The 23,685-nt window shown below is 40.2% G+C and overlaps 2 protein-coding genes across 6 annotated transcripts in view; both read right to left on the bottom strand.

The window, feature by feature from the left end:
* The window catches only part of slc15a1a (solute carrier family 15 member 1a), a 28,165-nt gene extending 5,514 nt beyond the window's left edge, over nt 1-22,651 (bottom strand). The window contains exons 1-19 of the mRNA XM_082176133.1: nt 22,522-22,651; nt 22,395-22,432; nt 19,227-19,314; nt 18,201-18,342; nt 16,715-16,834; nt 11,534-11,633; nt 11,350-11,440; nt 10,346-10,429; nt 10,187-10,269; nt 5,011-5,097; nt 4,618-4,707; nt 4,487-4,531; nt 4,250-4,282; nt 3,510-3,598; nt 3,327-3,408; nt 3,129-3,248; nt 2,897-3,040; nt 751-797; nt 120-218 (exon numbers count right to left, since the gene is read on the bottom strand). Of these exons, the coding sequence (XP_082032259.1) occupies nt 120-218; nt 751-797; nt 2,897-3,040; nt 3,129-3,248; nt 3,327-3,408; nt 3,510-3,598; nt 4,250-4,282; nt 4,487-4,531; nt 4,618-4,707; nt 5,011-5,097; nt 10,187-10,269; nt 10,346-10,429; nt 11,350-11,440; nt 11,534-11,633; nt 16,715-16,834; nt 18,201-18,342; nt 19,227-19,314; nt 22,395-22,432; nt 22,522-22,528 (1,589 nt within the window). The 5' untranslated portion in view covers nt 22,529-22,651. The remainder of the gene's footprint in view (nt 1-119; nt 219-750; nt 798-2,896; nt 3,041-3,128; nt 3,249-3,326; nt 3,409-3,509; nt 3,599-4,249; nt 4,283-4,486; nt 4,532-4,617; nt 4,708-5,010; nt 5,098-10,186; nt 10,270-10,345; nt 10,430-11,349; nt 11,441-11,533; nt 11,634-16,714; nt 16,835-18,200; nt 18,343-19,226; nt 19,315-22,394; nt 22,433-22,521) is intronic.
* Nucleotides 22,652-23,075: 424 nt separating this feature from the next.
* Nucleotides 23,076-23,685, bottom strand: part of LOC309503293 (dedicator of cytokinesis protein 9) — a 121,523-nt gene continuing 120,913 nt past the window's right edge. For all 5 annotated transcript variants that reach the window (XM_082176023.1, XM_082176025.1, XM_082176026.1 and 2 more), the window contains one exon: nt 23,076-23,685. This exon is cut by the window's right edge and continues 91 nt beyond it. In XM_082176023.1, the coding sequence (XP_082032149.1) occupies nt 23,651-23,685 (35 nt within the window). In that variant the 3' untranslated portion in view covers nt 23,076-23,650.

The following is a 23,685-nucleotide window of genomic DNA, read 5'->3' as shown; positions in this document are numbered from 1 at the left end:
TTCTATTAAAAAAGTACTAATATAACTTTGATAAAAGCAATTCACAAATTATGTTAAAGCATGTTAGCAATCATAATACTTTATTAAACATCAATGATAAATCTGAAGAACTGACTTACGTCCCCTGAGAAACCAGTGAGTAGTTTGAAATAACTGTTGGCTCCAAGTTAGGATCCAAGTTAGTGATGTTCAGAACTGCTGTCCAGCCGTTCACAAACCTGTGTGACATCAGACATCATTAAAGGAGAGTTCAGTTCCCTCTCGGGAAACTCTACGCTGCGTCTGGAGTGATGACGCTTTGGGAACGCTCCTGCGTGATCGCGTCTGAAGCAAGTGTTTAACAAACTCAATGAGTGAGGCAGCAGAGGCTGAAAACACTGCAAGCGGCACGCGTGCTTCAGTGTGTGTGTGTGTGTGGTAAATTAAACTGCACGTCTGCGCCATTCATTCACACATAGACACAGAACATGCAGGATTCATATTTAAATAGTCTTACTCTCATGCCCAGATTCGTTCTCAGGAACTGAAGAGTTTGGCACCGATTGATTTAATGTGAATCGGTATTTGGTATTACCAACATTATTCGGTTGGTCCCCTTAAAAGTAGAGAGTTCGGTACCCAACGCTGACGCCGTCACACGTCACGATTTTCACCCAGGAGTGTTCCCATAGCATCATCACTCAGACACAGCATCTCGTTCGCTTCTCAGGGAACCACAGTTACAATCTGAGACGTAATTTTTCCACTGACCTAACGGCATTCTTTCCTTCTCTTGGTTTGGACTTTATGTCTTCTTGCTGGAGGAAAAAATCAAAAGATGGACAATTTCACTGTTATGTTTTCACTGTTACCGTATCACAGCAGGTCTTGACTAGCCTAGAAATCTAGACGCACCCTAGCGGCAGCAAAATTATTTTGCAGCCAGGGTCAGTCTAGCAACTCTCAATAGACCTTTTTGCTGCAAAAACCTAAATTGGGTCAGGCCAATCACGTCGTGTATAGAGTAGGCGGGGGCGGGCTTAACATATGACGACAGAGTTGCGACGGTTCCTGCCACTTGAAAACAAAGAATGACGGCTGCTGCGGATGGAGAACAGCGGTCTTTCGAATCGGCTTTGGCCGCAACTCTGGAGGACTTGGAGTTAAGTTTTTCTTTGAGAAAAGAACAAAGAACGGCACTTAAGTCATTCTTAAAAAAAGGAAGATGTGTTCGTAGTTTTGTCGGCCAGATTTAAAAGTTGAATCTATCAACTAACGTTAGCTCCGCTGTTGGGAAAACGCTCTGGTTGGTTGAAGCGCTGTCCTATTGTGTGCAGAGGGAATTTGAAAGACAGCCGTTTATCCCACCCATCAGATTGACCGTGTCTATGGTGAGTTGCCAGACTAAACATCTTGATGTACGTCTGGCTTGCCAGGCTAGGTCTTGACATTAATACCCACCAAATGCGTGTGTATTTCAGCAGTGGTGTGTAACAAAGTCACTCCTAATAGACACTTTGGCGGGTTAAAATTTTTCATTTTTCAATTGTAGTCGTATTGAGACTAATTTTCCTCATCCTAGCAGATTTTGTGCTCACACCCAAAGTGCATGTATACTGGCTATAAATAACAGTAATGGGTCAGTGCATCAGGTCTTAAAGCGACAACAGCCTAATATACCGGCTATACATGAACTTGTTTGTTCATTAAAAATGTACTTGGACAAGTAAAAGTCCCAATAAACTTCAAGTGAAATGGAAGAACATGTGGGACATAATTTAGAACCAAATCTGACCAAAACAAAAGTGTTGTGGAGTTTGTTTCATAGCTCAAAACAGCTTGCCAGTGCAAACCTCCTGGAAGACTGTGCTAGCTGTTAAACCTGTTGAGCTGCCATTGGTCCATGATGATTATGTAATAGATGGCTATGCTCTGGGGCTCCGCCTTCTTTGACAAGAAACTGGTGTCTTTAAAAAAACTAAAACTAATTCAACATATGACAAAATAATAATGAATCCAAACTTTTTCCCTACAACACAAAAAACCAGTGGCTTCACCATTTGTATTCCTTTGAATGTGCTAAGATGTCAAGCTGTGATGTATTAGTCTTCTATTGGTCAAACATTTTATATACAAATTTGCAGATCAGAGAAATGTGAAACGTGAGCTTGTGTTTCTGGTCTCCACTGGTCTTGAAAAACAGTGTGTACTGATGTCTTTCCGCGGTTGAAACAACATTCCTTCTGATGTTCATTCATGTTTATTTGATGCTATAAATCAGGGTTCCTCAGACTCGGTCCTGGAGCTCCAACCCTGATCAAACACACCTGAGCAAGCCAATCAATGTCTTCAGGATCACTAGAAACTCACAGCTGATCAGGGTTGGAGCTAAACTGTGCAGGACAGTGGCCCTCCAGGACCGAGTTTGAGGAACTCTGCTATAAATGAACTAGAAGGAAGAGATGATGGGTTCACGAGCAGCTTTAACTGAGGCTCTACAGCGATCTGTCTGACACATTAAAGAGCCAGTTGAGAAAGTTGAGACTTTGTTTCATTATAAAGTAAGCCGGTCTGTCCTGTGTGTCAGTGTGTTGTCAGTGTCTCTATGCTCCGCGATGTATTTTTCACTGCGTGAGAACATGATGTGGCGTGAGAGAACAGTAACTAAAGGGGGCGGGTCTTTGCGGAAGGTCAATCACGCTAAAATTGCGCTAATTTCTTGAAAAAGCAACCACATAGCATCATGTTAAAAACCACCCTGAACACCTAAACAAATACATAGCAACTCCCTAGCAACTACCCAGAGTCCTCTAGCATGGTTGTGGTGATTTTTGCATGAGCAACCACCATTTTTCTTAAGAAAAACATGAGTTTTTGACCATTGGAACTGCAATATGTTTGCTTGTTTCACACTTACCAGATACATGATGGATGGGTCAGAGGGGATGATCAGGGTCTGGCGGCCTCCTTTAATTAAACTGAAAGCTTTAGTGACCACAGGACTTGTGTTTAAGGACACTGTGATGTTCTGGTGATCTAATGTCACATAACCTGCACTGCTCTATAAGAAAAATGGGAAACAAACATCTCTCTCGGTTACGTGAGGCTGCAGGAAGCATGTGTGTGTCTGTATAAGATGTGTGTAGTACCTCCAGCGAGTCTATCAGAAGAGTGTCTTTGGGTGAGATGGTCACGTTCAATGAACTGCTGTACATGTTCAACACCTTTAGCTGGCTCTCAGAGGATGATGGGAAATTGGGCAATGTTTTCTGAGGAGAATCAGATCATTAGATTGTGGAGCTCGAGAAGGTTTTTTCTTGAATCTGATTCACACATTTCACACTCACGTCGATCTCAATCTGGACTAAAGCTGCACAAACGAACGCCATGGCAGCGAACAACATGCCAACCGTCATTCTCTTCAAAGGGCTGGAGCGGAAAACAGATTCACACATTTATATCAGGATCACTGTCTCATCATCACTCTCACAGCAGAGATTCATCTTTTCCTATTGCGTAGTGATTCATACCTGAAATCAAGGCCACACTTTTTGATGAGAGGGAATATAATGCGGTCCATGATGGGCACCATGGTCAGGATCAGGATGGGGTTCACAGTCTGACAGAGGAGAGAGCGCTTTCAGTCAAACTACTTCAGATACAGCTTTCGGTCACACTATCTTTCAAAAGCTTAGGGAAATTAAATTAACTTCAGGATCAAGGATGCATTAATAAACATATCAAAAGTGACAGTGAAGACTTTTATAATGTTACATAAGATTCCTATTTCAAATAAATGATTTTCTTTTGAACTTTTATTTATCAAACAATCCTAAAAAAAAACCTAAATGTATCCCAGTTTCCACAAAAATATGAAGCAGCACAACTAATAATCATAAATGTTTCCTGAGCATCAAATCATCATATTAGAATGATTTATGAAGGATCATGTGACACTGAAGACTGGAGTAATGATGCTGGAAATTCAGCTTTGATCTTTGATCACAGGAATAAATTACACTTTACTATATTCACATAGAAAACTGATATTTTGAATGGTAATAATATTTCACTATTTTTACTGTATTTTTTTTATCAAATAAATGCAGCCTTGGTGAGCAGAAGAGTCAAACACATTCATAAGTCTTGTACTTATGAACAGTGGTGTAGGTATGACGTTGCTTTCCAGTGTATTGGTGTTATAATCTTAGACCATTATAATCAAGAGCGAGATGAATAACTCTGATACAGAACAGGAACACACACTCACCTGCATCTGGTCTGGCTGAAGGATGAACGCTTTCTACACAGGAGGAAATGACATCGATTTAAAAAAGACACACATCTCATTTCACAAATCTCTGTGTATTGAGCCTTGTTCAGCTAGATTTGAAATAATCTCTTAATCGTGAATACATCAGATTATGTTAGACTGATAACAAACTGAGTAAAATGAGTCACTGCTGACTAACTCTCCCATTTAGAGCCATCAAATCCAGACACTTACGAAGTCTCCGCTCATGGTGGTGGCCTGGAGAGTCCAGCGGGAGCCCTGGACACGATCAACACACACAACCCGTTACTAAACACAAGCCCTAAACACACACACACTACAGAGTAACCAGCTCAGATCTGCACCTTTTGGTCAAACAGGGTCCAGAACATGGGCAGGGGGATGTAGAGGAACAACACCTTCAACACCATCTTTACCTGAGCGATGAGAAGCTTCTACAGAGAGAGAACAGAGGAGTGTGTGAGTGTGTCCTTCATCGTGTCCCCACAAAGATAGTCATATCAGACATGTGTGTGTGTACTTAATCATGTTTTGGGGACAAATTTGTAACCCAGAAGTGAGTGAAATCTGACAAAACCTCCTTTTTGTGGCTTTAAACCACATTTGTATTATGATTTTTACAATTTAACTTATTATTTTTACAATTTTATATATTATTTTTTTAAAGAATAGAAGTCTATGGACGGTCCCCAGTTAAGTAAGCGTGTGTGTACAGAGATGGCAGGATTGAGGCATACATCATATTTCTCATTGGCCCAGTCCATCCAGTGTTCCCTCTTCGGATGAACGCTGCTTCTGTGCCTGAACCGGTTCTTGATGGCAAACTACAGAAAGAGAAGACGCCTGTTACAGGACGATCAGTGTTAGGGGTAAAGCATTACAGGACGATCAGTGTTAGGGGTAATGCATTACAGGATGATCAGTGTTAGGGGTAATGCATTACAGGATGATCAGTGTTAGGGGTAAAGCATTACAGGACGATCAGTGTGAGGGGTAAAGCATTACAGGATGATCAGTGTTAAGGGTAATGCATTACAGGACGATCAGTGTTAGGGGTAATGCATTACAGGATGATCAGTGTTAGGGGTAATGCATTACAGGATGATCAGTGTTAGGGGTAAAGCATTACAGGATGATCAGTGTTAGGGGTAAAGCATTACAGGACGATCAGTGTTAGGGGTAAAGCATTACAGGACGATCAGTGTTAGGGGTAAAGCATTACAGGACGATCAGTGTTAGGGGTAAAGCATTACAGGACGATCAGTGTTAGGGGTAAAGCATTACAGGATGATCAGTGTTAGGGGTAAAGCATTACAGGACGATCAGTGTTAGGGGTAAAGCATTACAGGACGATCAGTGTTAGGGGTAAAGCATTACAGGACGATCAGTGTGAGGGGTAAAGCATTACAGGATGATCAGTGTTAGGGGTAAAGCATTACAGGACGATCAGTGTTAGGGGTAATACAGGATGATCAGTGTTAGGGGTAAAGCATTACAGGATGATCAGTGTTAGGGGTAAAGCATTACAGGACGATCAGTGTTAGGGGTAAAGCATTACAGGATGATCAGTGTTAGGGGTAAAGCATTACAGGACGATCAGTGTTAAGGGTAATGCATTACAGGATGATCAGTGTTAGGGGTAAAGCATTACAGGATGATCAGTGTTAGGGGTAAAGCATTACAGGACGATCAGTGTTAGGGGTAAAGCATTACAGGACGATCAGTGTTAGGGGTAAAGCATTACAGGACGATCAGTGTTAGGGGTAATGCATTACAGGACGATCAGTGTTAGGGGTAAAGCATTACAGGACGATCAGTGTTAGGGGTAAAGCATTACAGGACGATCAGTGTTAGGGGTAAAGCATTACAGGATGATCAGTGTTAGGGGTAAAGCATTACAGGACGATCAGTGTTAGGGGTAAAGCATTACAGGACGATCAGTGTTAGGGGTAATACAGGATGATCAGTGTTAGGGGTAATGCATTACAGGATGATCAGTGTTAGGGGTAATGCATTACAGGATGATCAGTGTTAGGGGTAAAGCATTACAGGACGATCAGTGTTAGGGGTAAAGCATTACAGGATGATCAGTGTTAGGGGTAAAGCATTACAGGACGATCAGTGTTAGGGGTAAAGCATTACAGGACGATCAGTGTTAGGGGTAATACAGGATGATCAGTGTTAGGGGTAATGCATTACAGGATGATCAGTGTTAGGGGTAATGCATTACAGGATGATCAGTGTTAGGGGTAATGCATTACAGGACGATCAGTGTTAGGGGTAATGCATTACAGGATGATCAGTGTTAGGGGTAAAGCATTACAGGACGATCAGTGTTAGGGGTAAAGCATTACAGGACGATCAGTGTTAGGGGTAATACAGGATGATCAGTGTTAGGGGTAAAGCATTACAGGACGATCAGTGTTAGGGGTAATGCATTACAGGACGATCAGTGTTAGGGGTAAAGCATTACAGGATGATCAGTGTTAGGGGTAATGCATTACAGGACGATCAGTGTTAGGGGTAATGCATGACAGGACGATCAGTGTTAGGGGTAATGCATGACAGGACGATCAGTGTTAGGGGTAAAGCATTACCAGTAATGTGTGTTACGCAATCAGATTACTTTTTCTAGTAATGCATTACTTTTGAATTTACATCAAAATATCTGAGTTACTTTTTCAAAATAAGTAACTCAAGTGACTCTGTTTTCCATGTATTGACTGACGCCTCTCCAGTCCTCAAGTACATAGACGTTGTGTTCGCTGTGTGTGAACATGATGATCACTGTAGATATACACTAAATGACAGCATTTACTCCTCTCACTGGCACAAAAACAGATTTAGTATTCCTCAAAATGAATAAAAACAGTGAAATTCAAACTTAACATGTTTAATTACTCTAATATACTTTATGCACTCAATCTCACTTTACTAATTAATTATGACCGCCGCTAGCGTAGCTAGCGAAAGCGGTCATATAGGGATTGTCAAAGTTTTTTTTTTTTTTTTTTTTTGTCACCTTACTGAATTTTTCGTCAACGATACCAGGGACACCGAAGCACCGGGGAACATGAAATTTGGTGGGCATGTAGCCCCACTAGACTTCTAAGGAAAAATTTCGTTTGGTCCCCGGGGGCCACTCCCCCTCCGCGCTGGGCCCCCCCAAACCCCCAAAAATGCAGTTTTTCCTAAATAACTACCTGAACCGTGGCACCGAGGATGAAGACATTTTTGTGGTATGTTGGTCTACTAGACTTTTACGGAAAAATTTCGTTTGGTCCCCGGAGGCCACTTCCCCCCCCGCGCTGGGGCCCCCGTAAATTTTTCGTCAACGATACCAGGGACACCGAAGCACCGGGGAACATGAAATTTGGTGGGCATGTAGCCCCACTAGACTTCTACGGAAAAATTTCGTTTGGTCCCCGGGGGCCACTCCCCCCCGGTGCTGGGCCCCCCCAAAACCAAAAAAATTCAGTTTTTCCTAAATAACTACCTGAACCGTGGCACCGAGGATGAAGAAATTTTTATGGTATGTTGGTCTACTAGACTTTTACGGAAAAATTTCGTTTGGTCCCCGGGGGCCACTTCCCCCCCCGCGCTGGGGCCCCCGTAAATTTTTCGTCAACGATACCAGGGACACCGAAGCACCGGGGAACATGAAATTTGGTGGGCATGTAGCCCCACTACACTTCTACGGAAAAATTTCGTTTGGTCCCCGGGGGCCACTCCCCCCCCGCGCTGGGCCCCCCCAAACCCCAAAAAATGCAGTTTTTCCTAAATAACTACCTGAACCGTGGCACCGAGGATGAAGACATTTTTATGGTATGTTGGTATTCTAGACTTTTACGGAAAAATTTCGTTTGGTCCCCGGAGGCCACTTCCCCCCCCGCGCTGGGGCCCCCTTAAATTTTTCGTCAACGATACCAGGGACACCGAAGCACCGGGGAACATGAAATTTGGTGGGCATGTAGCCCCACTAGACTTCTAAGGAAAAATTTCGTTTGGTCCCCGGGGGCCACTCCCCCCCCGCGCTGGGCCCCCCCAAAACCAAAAAAATGCAGTTTTTCCTAAATAACTACCTGAACCGTGGCACCGAGGATGAAGAAATTTTTATGGTATGTTGGTCTACTAGACTTTTACGGAAAAATTTCGTTTGGTCCCCGGGGGCCACTTCCCCCCCCGCGCTGGGGCCCCCGTAAATTTTTCTTCAACGATACCAGGGACACCGAAGCACCGGGGAACATGAAATTTGGTGGGCATGTAGCCCCACTACACTTCTACGGAAAAATTTCGTTTGGTCCCCGGGGGCCACTCCCCCCCCGCGCTGGGCCCCCCCAAACCCAAAAAAATGCAGTTTTTCCTAAATAACTACCTGAACCGTGGCACCGAGGATGAAGAAATTTTTATGGTATGTTGGTCTACTAGACTTTTACGGAAAAATTTCGTTTGGTCCCCGGGGGCCACTTCCCCCCCCGCGCTGGGGCCCCCGTAAATTTTTCGTCAACGATACCAGGGACACCGAAACACCGGGGAACATGAAATTTGGTGGGCATGTAGCCCCACTAGACTTCTACGGAAAAATTTCGTTTGGTCCCCGGGGGCCACTTCCCCCCCCGCGCTGGGGCCCCCGTAAATTTTTCGTCAACGATACCAGGGACACCGAAGCACCGGGGAACATGAAATTTGGTGGGCATGTAGCCCCACTACACTAAATTCATTTATGTGCACATTTAGTGACTGTACACTCATCGGCCTGTAGATGGTGCTGTTGAGCGAAGGGTTGCTGGTTTAGGATGATACTGTCACACACACACATGCAGGAATACAAACAAACGCAAGCATGCACACACACTGACATCCACACGCACAGACACACACCCATACACACACATACAAATCCACATGCACAGACACACACACACAAACACACACGCGCACACATGTACGCACACATACATACACGCACAGACACACACACACACACACACACACACACACAGACACACACATACACAAACACACACACATACACACACACACACACACACACACACACACACACACACACACACACACACACACAGACAGACATGCACATACTATTACTTTTTTTAGGTATATACATAAACACGCAATACAGCCAAATTACTCCACGTCATTTATTTTTGTGGAAAGCCAGTGCAGGCCTGAGCGGCGGTCATATTTTGTACCGCGATGCGGTACATCTAGTTAATTAACCTTTGATCCAATTCAACCATTCTAATAATCAAAAATGACTGGTGTGAATTTGCACTTCCTTTTGCGTTTGCACTTTTGGTGTGAAAGGATCTTTATTTTGTGGCAAAAAACGTATTTTCTGCTAGCAAGCCCAGCCCAGGGGAGGAAAAGTAACGTAACACATTTCTTTCCATAAAAAGTAATGCAATTAGTTACTTTTTTAAAGAGAGTTACGCAATATTGCAATGCATTACTTTTAAAAGTAACTTTCCCCAACACTGAGGATGATTATAAGTATACTTGGATTATAGGGCTAGTTCACCAAAAAATTTACAAATCTGTCATGTTTACACATTCATATTGTTAAAAAAACATTTGCACTAGATTTGAGCACTAGTGGGACTGAGATCTGACATTTATACTGGAGGAGTTTCTGCAAAATAATTATTTACATTTTGTTGTTCCTCAAACAAAGGAAGACCCTGAGAGTACGAGACCAATCGACTGCTTTCATGACACTTTTACGGTTCATTTTAGTCTCTACAGTTCCTAAGTCACGTGTGTGGAAAAGAGCAGTTTGAACAATCTGCAAAATATCTATTTTTATGTTCTACAGAAGATAGAAAATCATGGTTTGAACCCATAAATGATGACAGAATGTTCATTTTTGTATTAAACAGAGTCTCGACTCACCCCTATGCATTTACACACGGCCCAGATAATGTTTCCCTCTGGATCAGTTTTGACATACATGCCACTGCCAGCGATGAACACCACTGTAACACACAGCACACCTCAGAAACACACACACACACAGATCACAGTGTGTGTTCAGTTGGCACTCAGTCTTACCCAGCGATACGACCATGAGAGCAGCGGGGACCCCGAAGGCCAGAGGATAACACTGTTGCTTTGTGTGGATGCCACACTCCTGAGCTGCACACACACACACACACACACACACACACACACACACACGGAGGTCGAGCGTTAGACGGGGAGAAGGGTGTTATGGGAAAAATATAATGGAAATGTGTGTTAAAGTGCCACTATTATGCTATTTTAAAGGTTCCTAATTTTGCTCGAGTCTCCAGCTATAGTTTTACATCCAAGATAAAAAAACACTTCTAATAATATCCACTGCAGCGTCAGCTCTCTCTCCTCACGGTGTCTGAAACGGTTTGATAAAGGTTTCAGTCTCTCTAAACCCCTCCTTTCTGAGAGTCTGCTCTGCTCTGATTGGTCAGATGGCCCAGTCTATTGTGATTGGTCTACTCTGCTCTGATTGGTCAGATGACCCAGTCTATTGTGATTGGTCTACTCTGCTCTGATTGGTCAGATGACCCAGTCTGTTGTGATTGATCTACTCTCCTCTGATTGGTCAGATGACCCAGTCTGTTGTGATTGGTCTACTCTGCTCTGATTGGTCAGATGACCCAGTCTATTGTGATTGGTCTACTCTGCTCTGATTGGTCAGATGACCCAGTCTATTGTGATTGGTCTACTCTGCTCTGATTGGTCAGATGACCCAGTCTGTTGTGATTGGTCTACTCTCCTCTGATTGGTCAGATGACCCAGTCTGTTGTGATTGGTCTACTCTCCTCTGATTGGTCAGATGACCCAGTCTGTTGTGATTGGTCTACTCTGCTCTGATTGATCAGATGGCCCAGTCTGTTGTGATTGGTCTACTCTGCTCTTATTGGTCAGATGGCCCAGTCTGTTGTGATTGGTCTACTCTGCTCTGATTGGTCAGATGACCCAGTCTGTTGTGATTGGTCTACTCTGCTCTGATTGGTCAGATGGCCCAGTCTGTTGTGATGTCAAAAAAGCATAACGGACACTTTTAATGCGTGTACCTCTGAGAATAGGAGTAATGAGCGTGGAAAGAAGACTTCCAGCGTTGATGCACAAATAAAACACTGAGAAAAATGTGTTGAGTTGGCGACTCTGTAAGGATCAACACATCACAAAAAACCATTAGACAGAAACACGAAGAAGAAGAAGAAGTCAGGCTGATGAAGACGTTAGAAAGTATCGTACCTGATGTTCCTGAAACTGATCGCCACCAAACGCAGCCACACATGGTTTAATACCCCCAGTGCCCAGAGCAATGAGGATCAAGCCCAGCATGGACAGAGCGCTGAAACACACACACACACACACGTTTGTTTTCCATGTTTTATGAGGATGTCCATAAACAGAGGTGGACGAAGTACACAACTTCCTTACTTGAGTGAAAGTACAGATACTACTGGTCAAATATTACTCCGTTACAAGTAAAAGTTGTAAAGACCTATTTTTACTTAAGTAAAAGTACAGAAGTACTCGTTTTTAAAAATACTTAAGTATCAAAAGTAAAAAGTAAATGTCAATGCATTGTTTTATTATTGTTGCATTGTTGTATGTAATACTTAAAGTACCGTATGCCTCTGAATCTATGCCTGCATACCTACCCTCATATCAATATCAAATTTATTTCTAGAACACAGTTCCAGTAGTGGGATTGAATGTGAGACTGAATAAGTGCACTCAATAATGTCCACAATGGTTTCGGACACCCAAATGGCTGTTCCCTCAAATATTGCCCTATTTAAAGTTTTTTGGCTTTTAGTATGAATATGTTAGCCTTACTGTTATCTATAAGCTAGTGTGCTCCAAAAAAGTGAAAAAATTCGCATTTAGAAAACTAAACCCAACGTTGAAAATGAAAATCAGGTTTATGTCAGAATCCAATGTCAGATTGACGTTGATCTCCAACATTGGACAGACGTTTTATTGTGGTTGAAAATGAAAATCGGGTTGACGTCAGAAACCAACATCAGTCGCGTTCTGACGTCAACCCTACTTTTATTTTCAATCAATATCCAACGTCAATCTGACGTCGGGTTCTGATGTCAATCAGATGTCAATCAGAATTCTGACGTCAACCCGACTTTAATTTCCAACCAAAATGCAACCCCTGCAACCAAAATCATCCACTGACTGGTGTTACTTTCTACTCAAGGACATTGACAGAATTGTAGTGGAGTAAAAAGTACGATATTTGTCTTTCAAATGTAGTGAAGTTAAAGTAAAAAGTTTCCAGAAAAAATAATACTCAAGTAAAGTACAGATACTCAAAAAGTGTACTTAAGTACAGTACTCAAGTAAATGTACTTTGTTACTGTCCACCTCTGTCCATAAACATAAACTACATATTCTCACCCCTTACACTAACCTACCCATCACACACACACACACACACACACACACACACACACCCTACCCCTAAACCTACCCATCACACACACACACACACACACCCTACCCCTAAACCTACCCATCACACACACACACACACACACACACATGCACGCACACACACAGACTCACACTGACTCTCACACACACACACACTCTCTCTCTCTCTCTCTCTCTCTCTCTCTCTCTCACACACACACACACACACATGCACGCACACACACAGACTCACACTGACTCTCACACACACACACACACACACTCTCTCTCTCTCTCTCTCTCTCTCTCTCTCTCACACACACACACACACACACACACACACACACAAGCTAACTACACTTTTACAATATTTAAAAGAAAATCAAAGTAATTATGAAATTACGCATACAAATGTACTTAAGTCCTACTGAAGTGTGTCAAAAACACTCTTAAGTTCAACTACCAAAAACTGTTAATTAATTGCAATTAACATGCAATTTAGTGTCCAAAAACACTGCATTGTTCACACTTAAGTATATTATCTTAAAGCTGCAGTCCATAACTTTTTTTGTATTAAAAATTATCCAAAATAATAAAAAATAAAAAAAACATAACCAGCCAGTGTTCAAAACTATCTGCTTGCCTTAGCTCGATTCAAATCGGTTAGCTTTTAATAACGATTTGAATTCCAGTGGTACTGGTGGATTTCCGCGGGAAATTCGAGCATGTCCTTGCGTCATTACGTCACATCTGTCCACATAAAGGAGGAGTCCCAGCTAGTAGGCTATAATTGCCTGTGAGGATGTTGGAGGTGTAGATTTATAGCCTTTTCTCACAGCACTTTAAATAATTTAAACTTAGTTATGACGGATCCAGAATGTTTCAAACGAACAGTTGTAAAACCCAAAATACTTCGGAAAAAAAGAGACTGCAACCGGGCCCATGCGAAAACAAGGCTAAACATCAGCAGGGCTTTTGAAAGATGGCGTGAACGCCGTGTTTTAAAGGGGTTCAAAACGGACGCAGAGACGTGTTTTTTTTTTGTGTTTTTTTGCTAGACAGGTTCAATAGTTCATTTACGTAACAGTAGCGCACTTGTTCGCTTAATTTACACAGTTACGGAGTTTCCTTTTTTGATGTGCCTTTCTCGTTTTGCTATTATGGTAAATATGAATTATTGTGTGCTAGCTATGAGAGGGAGCAATTCACCTCTACTCCAAGAAAATCAAACCCGCCTCCTCCGTTGTCAAGTATTGGATCTGAATCAGATCGGTTAAGTGAAAAATTTCCAGTCGTAAGATGTTTATATTATGTTATATTATAACACGTTTATGCATAACAGGGATTCCATTCATACACCGTTTATTTCTATGATTTGTTTGTACAAAATAACTGCTCTTCTATGATTTGCACGGTTTGACATGATATGATTAAGCGATCGTTAGATTTAATCAGCGCGATTTACTGCAATGCTTTGTTTCCCCTTATAGTTGATCATAACAAAAGTGGATGTTACTTACTTGTTCAGACATAATTTTCCTTTGAAAATTTGAATATTGGTCATACTTCCAAAAAGTATAATCTGTGATTCTGAATGCCTGTCAAACACCGGCACGGTGATTGACAGCCGCAAACTCTCCTCAAAACATTGGATTCATCCGCGCTGTTTCATGCCGATGTACAACCCACGTAAAGTTGATAATTCCGCAAAGAACTGCAATTGCAGATTTCGAACAGAGATGGCGACAAAGAGTTATTTCTGTATTAAAGGGTTAGTTCACCCAAAAATGAAAATACTGTCAGTAATTACTCACCCTCATGTTGTTCCAATAAGACTTTCGTTCATCTTCGGATCACAAATTAAGATATTTTTGATTAAATCTGAGAGCTATCTCACTCCTCCATAGGCTTCCAGAGGGACCGAAACTCGCCGGCCCAGAAAGTCAGTGAAGAAAATGTTGAAATAGTCCAAGTGACTACAGTGGCTCTACATTAAGTTTATCATGCGACGACAATACTTTTTGTGCGAAAAAACAACAAAAATAACGACTTTATTCAACTATTAGTGTTCTTCAATGTGGGCCTCTGACGAGAGTTCACGGGAGCGCCACGACGCATGCGCGAGAACTGAGATTACGGCGTTCTTCTTCTACTACTACTTGTTACTGGCTGCTCACTCCTTAGGAGTATTATCGCCATCTACTGTACAAGATGACGTCCCGACATTGCCGGGAGCGCAAAACGGTCTGTTTACAAGCAGCTGAAGACGCGCGCTGTATGTAAAACTGTATTCGTAAATATGTCCGCAGATTTCGATGTAGATGAAGATTTGATTTTTTTTTTTAACCAACCATACTTATTTGAACCAGAATACACAGACATTGAACTACAAGAGATGGAAGATGCTGCAACACAACCGCTGTCTGCTTCTGAAAGACAGAGAGCATTGGACAGCTGATGGTGTAAATGTAATCAGTGCCAAGCGATGCCTACTGAGGCCATCCTTAAAAATATTTTGGTTTGCCGTAACAGCCAAAAAAAAAAAAAAAAAAAGAGGTCGGTTGGTCGGTCTATTCTTTCTTCTTTTTTTTTAAAGATTCAATGTAGAGTTTTGGTTCATTTAAGAGACGAGCGCGCGGGCGCCTCCATGTCCTGATTATATTGCCTGCATGCTACAATTAATACAAAACGAAATTCACTTTAAAGAAAGGCTTTCTACAAAAAGCCTACAGTAGCCTACAGAGAAATTTAATGTCGGAGCGTCTTGCAGGTGAGCATGTGGGGGGAGAGATACGATTTTCGATCAATCATCAAATATTATATTATTTTGCTTTTGTAAAACTGTATTCGTAATGTATGTAACTGTATGTCCCAATCGATGCAGCACACGCTCTCCTGTTCATAGTTTTGTTAGCCATAACCCGACCGACCCTGTCAATTTAGGACCGACCCAATTAATATTTTTTTTACCCTTTTGGACTAAAAAAGTCCCCTTTGGTTTTTAAGTTGATAAAAAAACGACTTGCCGGTTGTAAACTTGCGTTAACTTGCGAAAGAATATAGGCTATATATAGACCGACCAACCGACCCCTTTTTTTTTTTTTTTTTTTTTTTTTTTGGCTGTTACGGCAAACCAAAATATTTTTAAGGATGGCCTCAGTAGGCATCGCTTGGCACTGATTACATTTACACCATCAGCTGTCCAATGCTCTCTGTCTTTCAGAAGCAGACTGCGGTTGTGTTGCAGCATCTTCCATCTCTTGTAGTTCAATGTCTGTGTATTCTGGTTCAAATAAGTATGGTTGGTTAAAAAAAAATCAAATCTTCATCTACATCGAAATCTGCGGACATATTTACGAATACAGTTTTACATACAGCGCGCGTCTTCAGCTGCTTGTAAACAGACCGTTTTGCGCTCCCGGCAATGTCGGGACGTCATCTTGTACAGTAGATGGCGATAATACTCCTAAGGAGTGAGCAGCCAGTAACAAGTAGTAGTAGAAGAAGAACGCCGTAATCTCAGTTCTCGCGCATGCGTCGTGGCGCTCCCGTGAACTCTCGTCAGAGGCCCACATTGAAGAACACTAATAGTTGAATAAAGTCGTTCTTTTTGTTGTTTTTTCGCACAAAAAGTATTGTCGTCGCATGATAAACTTAATGTAGAGCCACTGTAGTCACTTGGACTATTTCAACATTTTCTTCACTGACTTTCTGGGCCGGCGAGTTTCGGTCCCTCTGGAAGCCTATGGAGGAGTGAGATAGCTCTCAGATTTAATAAAAAATATCTTAATTTGTGATCCGAAGATGAACGAAAGTCTTACATGATTGGAACAACATGAGGGTGAGTAATTACTGACAGAATTTTCATTTTTGGGTGAACTAACCCTTTAAGTACTTTTTTGTCCTTCTTTGTCACGAGGGAATTCACACCCAGATGTTCAACAGGATATGATGCGAAACTTTCCTCATTCGCTCAAACTAAACATGCATGTGCAGACTCACACATGGAAGGTGAAGTTATCCGGTGTGCCGTCTCTGTCAGCGTCTGTGATGTCATGAATCGTGCTGACGGCCATGACCACCTGACCAACCGCGTACACTATAGACAGGTATATGATCGTCCTGAAACACACACACACACACACACACACAGCATCACATGACAGCCTTTCTGAACGGCATTCACTCTCAAACTGTGGGACAGATTCTGATAGGGTTGCCAACTGTCCCGTATATTGGGCCTAATTGATTTGTCCCGTACGTGACCTGGCTCATCCCTTGTCCCGTTTATTGACGCCTACGCTGATCTAACCACTGACTGATGCAACAGCAACACGACACTAATGATCCCGACCAGTGTTGCCAGATGTACGATAATTATCGTATTTGTACGATAATTTTGACCTCTGTACGATGTACGATCAATAATGGAAAAAATCCTATAATGTACGATAATTTCAGACCTATGTGACACTTCAAATGATGGTCGTTGTAATCATAGGGTTTCTCATTGATCTAGCTGTGGATTCTACGTCTACCGGGGGAAGAACTTGTAGAGAGAGGGAGCGAGAGATCTTGCGTGTGTGTGCTAGTGTGCCTCACGAAGCGCATGTAAGGACCCAACCAATTAATTGTAAGAACCAAATTTTGAGCTTCTGGTACGATACTTGAACATTTCCAATCTGGCAACACTGATCCTGACACCGCTCATCATCCAATCACGCGCATCAGATCATACCAGTAACAAACTGAGAATTAATCATTCTTTTGGGACAAATCAGATTGATTTGAGAATCCTCTGCCGTCACTTTCTCTGACGGTAATCAAATCAGTTTTGGCGAATGCAGACAATGTGATTATTGTTCATGAGTCCAACATCCAGCAATCCTCTATCTGAGGGAAGAACATGCTGATGTGATTCTGCTGCTCAAGAAACATTTCTGATCATTATTAATGTTGAAAACTGTTTTTTCCCCTCAGGATTCTTTGATGAACCGAAAGTTCAAAAGAGATTAATCTGAAATAGAAAGCTTTTCTAACATTAAAAATGTCTTTACTGTCACTTTGATTCATTTAATGCGTCCTTGCTGAATAAAATTAAGCCATTACTTTCTTTAATTTCTTTCCAAAAAAAAAAAACATTTCTTACTGACCTCAAACTTTTGAACTGTGGTGTCTAATGTTAAAAAAGCTTTCTATTTCAGATAAATGCTGTTATTTTGACCAATGGTTTGTTCATTTTTGTGTATGATTCTTTTTATAATGAAATTATACATAAATAGGTTACACAAAACAAGTGTGTTGCCCGAGAAGCTTTCATACACACACTTAACTGCAGACACTGAGATGTGTGTGATGCACATATAGTATTTTGAGTGTCCCTTATTCTCCTATAAAGAACCAGGATTGTCCTGTTTTTTCCTTTTCTGAAGTTGGCAACCCGAGATTGTGATTCGACAGCCAGGGAATTTTTTCCCAGAAAACCTACTTGAACTTCCCGAGCCAGGAGTCGGCAATGATGGCCCCCATGATGGGCGTCAGGTAGCACAGCGCCACGAAGGCATGATAGATGGAGGTCGCGAGGTCATCGTCCCAGAGCAGAAAATACCGGAAATACAGCACCAACACAGCTGGACACACACACACACACACACACATTTCTTATGATAATTTCATCTCAGTTTTACACTCAGTCACAGCAGGGGCATTTTAGATTTGGCACTTTTGCTGTTTTATTAGATGCAGTGTGTTGGAGATGTAGTGTCATCATGAGAGACTGTACAGATCCGACACTTGATCAGGATATCCTCAGATCAGTCACACTCCCTTCACAGGCCGGAGCGACGACACGCCACAAGCTCTAGGTGGCGCTGTCGTGATTACGGTACATTGCTAATTTACTAAATATATAATAAAAAGAAACCTGAACCATATGGGCAATAAAAATAAAATAATAATAATACATGCACTAGCTACAAATATTTATATTAATTATGGAAGAAATTTGGAATTGGTGTGTGAAGTGTCTTAAAGCCCTTTCCCGATTCATGTGAAACTGCTTCTCAAAGACACTCGGCATTGGTCAAATTATTTAGTAAATATCAATGTGAATTTTTCCAGTCTGTAATGACTAACTGAAGCGTATCTTGTGAGTTCTCACTTAATAATGTTGGGTTAAACATAACCCAACGAGTAGCTCATCTGTGGGCTGGTACAGCACCTTCCCAACTGTGGGTTATTTTAACACAATGCAACGGGTTAAAGTCAGTTGGGTTAAAAGTAACCCAACAGTTGAGTTAAAAAAACTGTGTACAAGATGCAAAGGTCCACAAATCCTGATCTAACAGACACCAGACAGTCTCTGTCTGTCTGCTCTTTATTATCGTATGATGATACTACTTTGATTTTTATGATTGACAGTTGCTGCAACAGTATTTTATGACTCATGCACTCAGTGTTTTACTTGTCTTTATTAATGTAGCAGTTCTTTATGAAGAATCGCACACACTCTTACCTCGCATGCCATAGTAGGAGAACCTCTCGCAGAACTCATTGACCACGATGAAGAAGATGCTGATTGGATATCCACAACACTCCGCCGTCTGTACAACACACACCAACACACACCGACACACACCACATCAGCATCTACTACACAAATAGTATGGCAAGCCGTTTTAACATTTAATCATTTAAACCGACTAGTCTCTATTTTCATGCTACTAGTACTTATTCATTAGCTACTAGTAACTATTACTAGATACTAGTATGTATTCAATAAACACTAGTACTAAGTCATTAGATACTAGTACCTATTTATTAGATACTAGTGTTTATTCCGAATGTTACTAGTAAGATTTTTTATTTTACTAGTCACAACTGCTTTTTTACTCGTCTTATGTTATGACTAGTCAGAACGGCCATTGGAGAGTTCAATTAAAAATCTTACTAGTAAAATAAAAAATCTTACTAGTAACATTCTGAATAAATACTAGTATCTAATAAATAGTTACTAGTATCTATTGAATAAGTACTAGTATCTAATGAATAAGTACTAGTATCTAAAGAATAAGTACTAGTATCTATTTAAGAGGTACTAGTATCTAATGACTTAGTACTAGTATTTATTGAATACATACTAGTATCTAGTAATAGTTACTAGTATCTAAAAAATAAGTACTAGTACCTAATAAATAACTACTAGTATCTAATATATATGTACTAGTCACAATTGGAATACATACTAGTCAGAACTGAATAGTTGATATCTGAATGACAGATCCCCATAGAAGTCAATGGCAAAAAAAAAAGATTTGTTACTAGTAACAAAAGAATAGTTACTATTGGAATAAGTACTAGTATCTAATGAATAAGTACTAGTATCTAATAAATAAGTACTAGTATCTAATGAATAAGCACTAGTATCTAATAAATAAGTACTAGTATCTAATAAATAAGAACTAGTATCTAATAAATAAGTACTAGTATCTAATGAATAAGAACTAGTATCTAATGAATAAGAACTAGTATCTAATGAATAAGTACTAGTATCTAATGAATAAGTACTAGTATCTAATAAATAAGAACTAGTATCTAATAAATAAGTACTAGTATCTAATGAATAAGAACTAGTATCTAATAAATAAGAACTAGTATCTAATAAATAAGTACTAGTATCTAATGAATAAGAACTAGTATCTAATGAATAAGAACTAGTATCTAATGAATAAGAACTAGTATCTAATGAATAAGTACTAGTATCTAATGAATAAGTACTAGTATCTAATGAATAAGTACTAGTATCTAATGAATAAGTACTAGTATCTAATAAATAAGTACTAGTATCTAATAAATAAGAACTAGTATCTAATAAATAAGTACTAGTATCTAATAAATAAGAACTAGTATCTAATAAATAAGAACTAGTATCTAATAAATAAGTACTAGTATCTAATGAATAAGAACTAGTATCTAATGAATAAGTACTAGTATCTAATGAATAAGAACTAGTATCTAATGAATAAGTACTAGTACTTAATGGAATAGATACTAGTATCTAAAAAATAAGTACTAGTAGCATGAAAATAGAGACTAGTCGGTTTAAATGATTAAATGTTAAAACGGCTTGCCATACAAATAGCATATATTTTCTTTGTGGAAGCTTTTGTTTGTTTTATAGCTATTATTAGTTCCTCAAATACGAACTATTTCGATTGATGTTTCTGCAATATATGTAAGAAAAAAGACTGAAGCGGAAGACAGTGTCATGGCATTATTTAGCTGTGATAAACATTATCAGATTTATTGAGATTATCACTGTGATAAGTCAAATAAACACAGACACGTTTACTTTCAGTAGCTGTCGAAATGAGAACATACTATCATTTTATTGATATTATATAAAAGTTAATTATAACTATTACACACTAACCCTAAATTAAAACATGTATTTTTAATAAAAGAAAACAGATTTTGTTTTGTTTATGAATTTATTTTCCAAATGTGGATTCGCCCGAATGTCCCGAAGGATATTTATGGAAGATAAATAAAATAAATCGCTTTTGGGGATAATTTTGTTCCCAAACCACAGTAAGAAAACACACACACACACACACACACACACACACACACACACACACACACACACACACACACACACACACACACACACACACACACACACACACACACACACACACACACACAGGAATTCTTTATGGGGACTTTCCATAGACATAATGATTTTTATACTGTACAAACTGTATATTATCTCTCCTTACACTAACCCTACCCATAAACCTACACATCACACACAACTTTATGCATATTTACATTTTCAAAAAACATAACTTAGTATGTTTATTAATCCATTTCCATTGTGGGAACCAGAAAATGTCCTTTCAGATTTCGGTATTGCCATCTTTGTTGGGACATTTGGCCCCATAATCAGGGTGTTTACAGATAGAAAGTTCAATTTAAGACTTTTTAAGACCTTTTTAACACTACCTTATAGGAAATTTAGGACCCAACCTCTGATGGAAATACACATTATAGTTTTAGGACTGTCAACATCACAATTTTTAATCACGATTAATCACACAGTTAAGCGTTACACAATTTACCTGGTTTAACCAGTTCATTTTGAAATAATTTGTTATATCCAGCAAAGTAAACCAGGGTGATTCTCACAAAACTGGAAGCCTTTTCCAAGGTAAACTAGGTGTCTGTCCAAAAAAAGGACAGCTGGAGACTCCAGAGGACACCAAATACCAAATGATATCCATAATTCATAATTTTATGCACACCAAAGCACCCATTAAAAAACATTACAGAAAAAACTGAATTCATAGTGTAGTATGCAGTAGTCCAGTGCGACAGCAAAGATCATCTGGTCATACAGCGGTGGGAGGACTGGACTCTCCCATTCAGTCTGAGCCTTAAATCTCTAAACGCAGTCACTGCCGCCGAGGAAAACTAGTGTAATGTCCGTCACACTGGAGACATTTTTGCGGTCATGTGACCAAAAATATTTAAGACCCATCAAATCTGAATTAAAGACAATTTAATAATTTTTAAGGCCTTTTATTAGGAAACCTTTAAGACTTTTTAATGTCCCGCGGCCGCCCTGATTAATGAAGGGTTTAATTTTATGTAGCGAAAATTATTTCAGAAATAATCTTACCTTTTTCCTCTTTTTCTTAGTCTCATCCATCTTTTCGTCTGTGAGATGAACCAAAATTTAGTTCACATACAACATCAAATTATCAGCATCAAGTTGTACCGATCATTTCTGAGTTTAACATCCTCACCTGTCATATTGGCAGCAGGAGTGTGTGTGTGTGTGTGTGTGTGTGTGTGAGACTGCTGGAAACCTGTGTGAGAAAGACCTGGCCAGCGCAGAACGACTCTGTAAGAGCTGCTAGAACAGGTGTGTGTCTTATTAGCATGGACTGTGTCCTGTCTGCTTTATGACACCAACAAGAGCAGGACAGATAGACAGATAATACTCAGGGGTCCATAGGGTAAGAACAGCACACACACAGATTTATACACTGTTTACTGTGCTGTATCGAAGATGCATTCTCAGATCAAAAACAAGGCAAGAAAAATAAAAGACAAGACATAAAAAAAAAAAAAAACTAAAAAAAAACTAAAGACAAAAACAAGCAAACAACAAAAAACAAAACAAGACAAATCAAAATTGACAAATCAAAAAAGATAAGACAAACAAAACAAAAACAAGCAAAAACAAAAAAGACAAGACAAACAAACAAGACAAAAACAAAAAAGAAGTCAAGATAAAACACAAAACAAATATGATCATTAATGCTGATATCTTTGTCTTAAAAACACTAAGAGAGCGTTTGGGAATGGTTTGAGATTTATTCAAAGCATTAGGGACAAAGTCAGTTTAAATACAGCAGAGCAAAGACTGTTAAATACAGATAAAAAACATCATCACATTCGGCTGTGACCCACAGTATAAAAATATTTGATAAGTGATAAACATAATGTTGAACATTAGCATGTGTGTGTCCAGTGTATCACATGCAGTGCCACGCCCACCTCTGCAGAAACATCATGTGACCACGACATCACTTCAGGCCCTCGGTCACGACTGAACGTCTGAGCTTGAGGAAATTATTCAAAATGAGCCAGATAAAACACACATTAGCAGAGCACATTAGCAGATATTTATAATATGAAAAAAGCCATTGCAGTTTGATTGTCTGAGCCGTTCTTCCACTCTTCTTTACTGTGGTCACTAATAAAACTGGCAAAATGGCCAGAAGTAAAATACACAGTTTTTGATAAAGTCTCCACAGGAAACAGTCGCTGAAATCCCCCGGATGAGGCAGAAACATGTAGATCTCCTCCACTCCCGTGATGACGTGTGTGGAGAGGTCAAAGGTCATGAGGGCAGGGCAGGGGTCAGGCTCACACCACTGAGGAGGAGTTGGGCAGGCCCTGGA

The sequence above is a fragment of the Leuciscus leuciscus genome, assembly GCF_965113295.1.
Source record: "Leuciscus leuciscus genome assembly, chromosome: 7".
In the NCBI taxonomy this organism is placed as follows: domain Eukaryota; kingdom Metazoa; phylum Chordata; class Actinopteri; order Cypriniformes; family Leuciscidae; genus Leuciscus; species Leuciscus leuciscus.
Note: the sequence above shows the minus strand (reverse complement) of the source record. Positions and strands in the feature narration are given on the sequence as shown.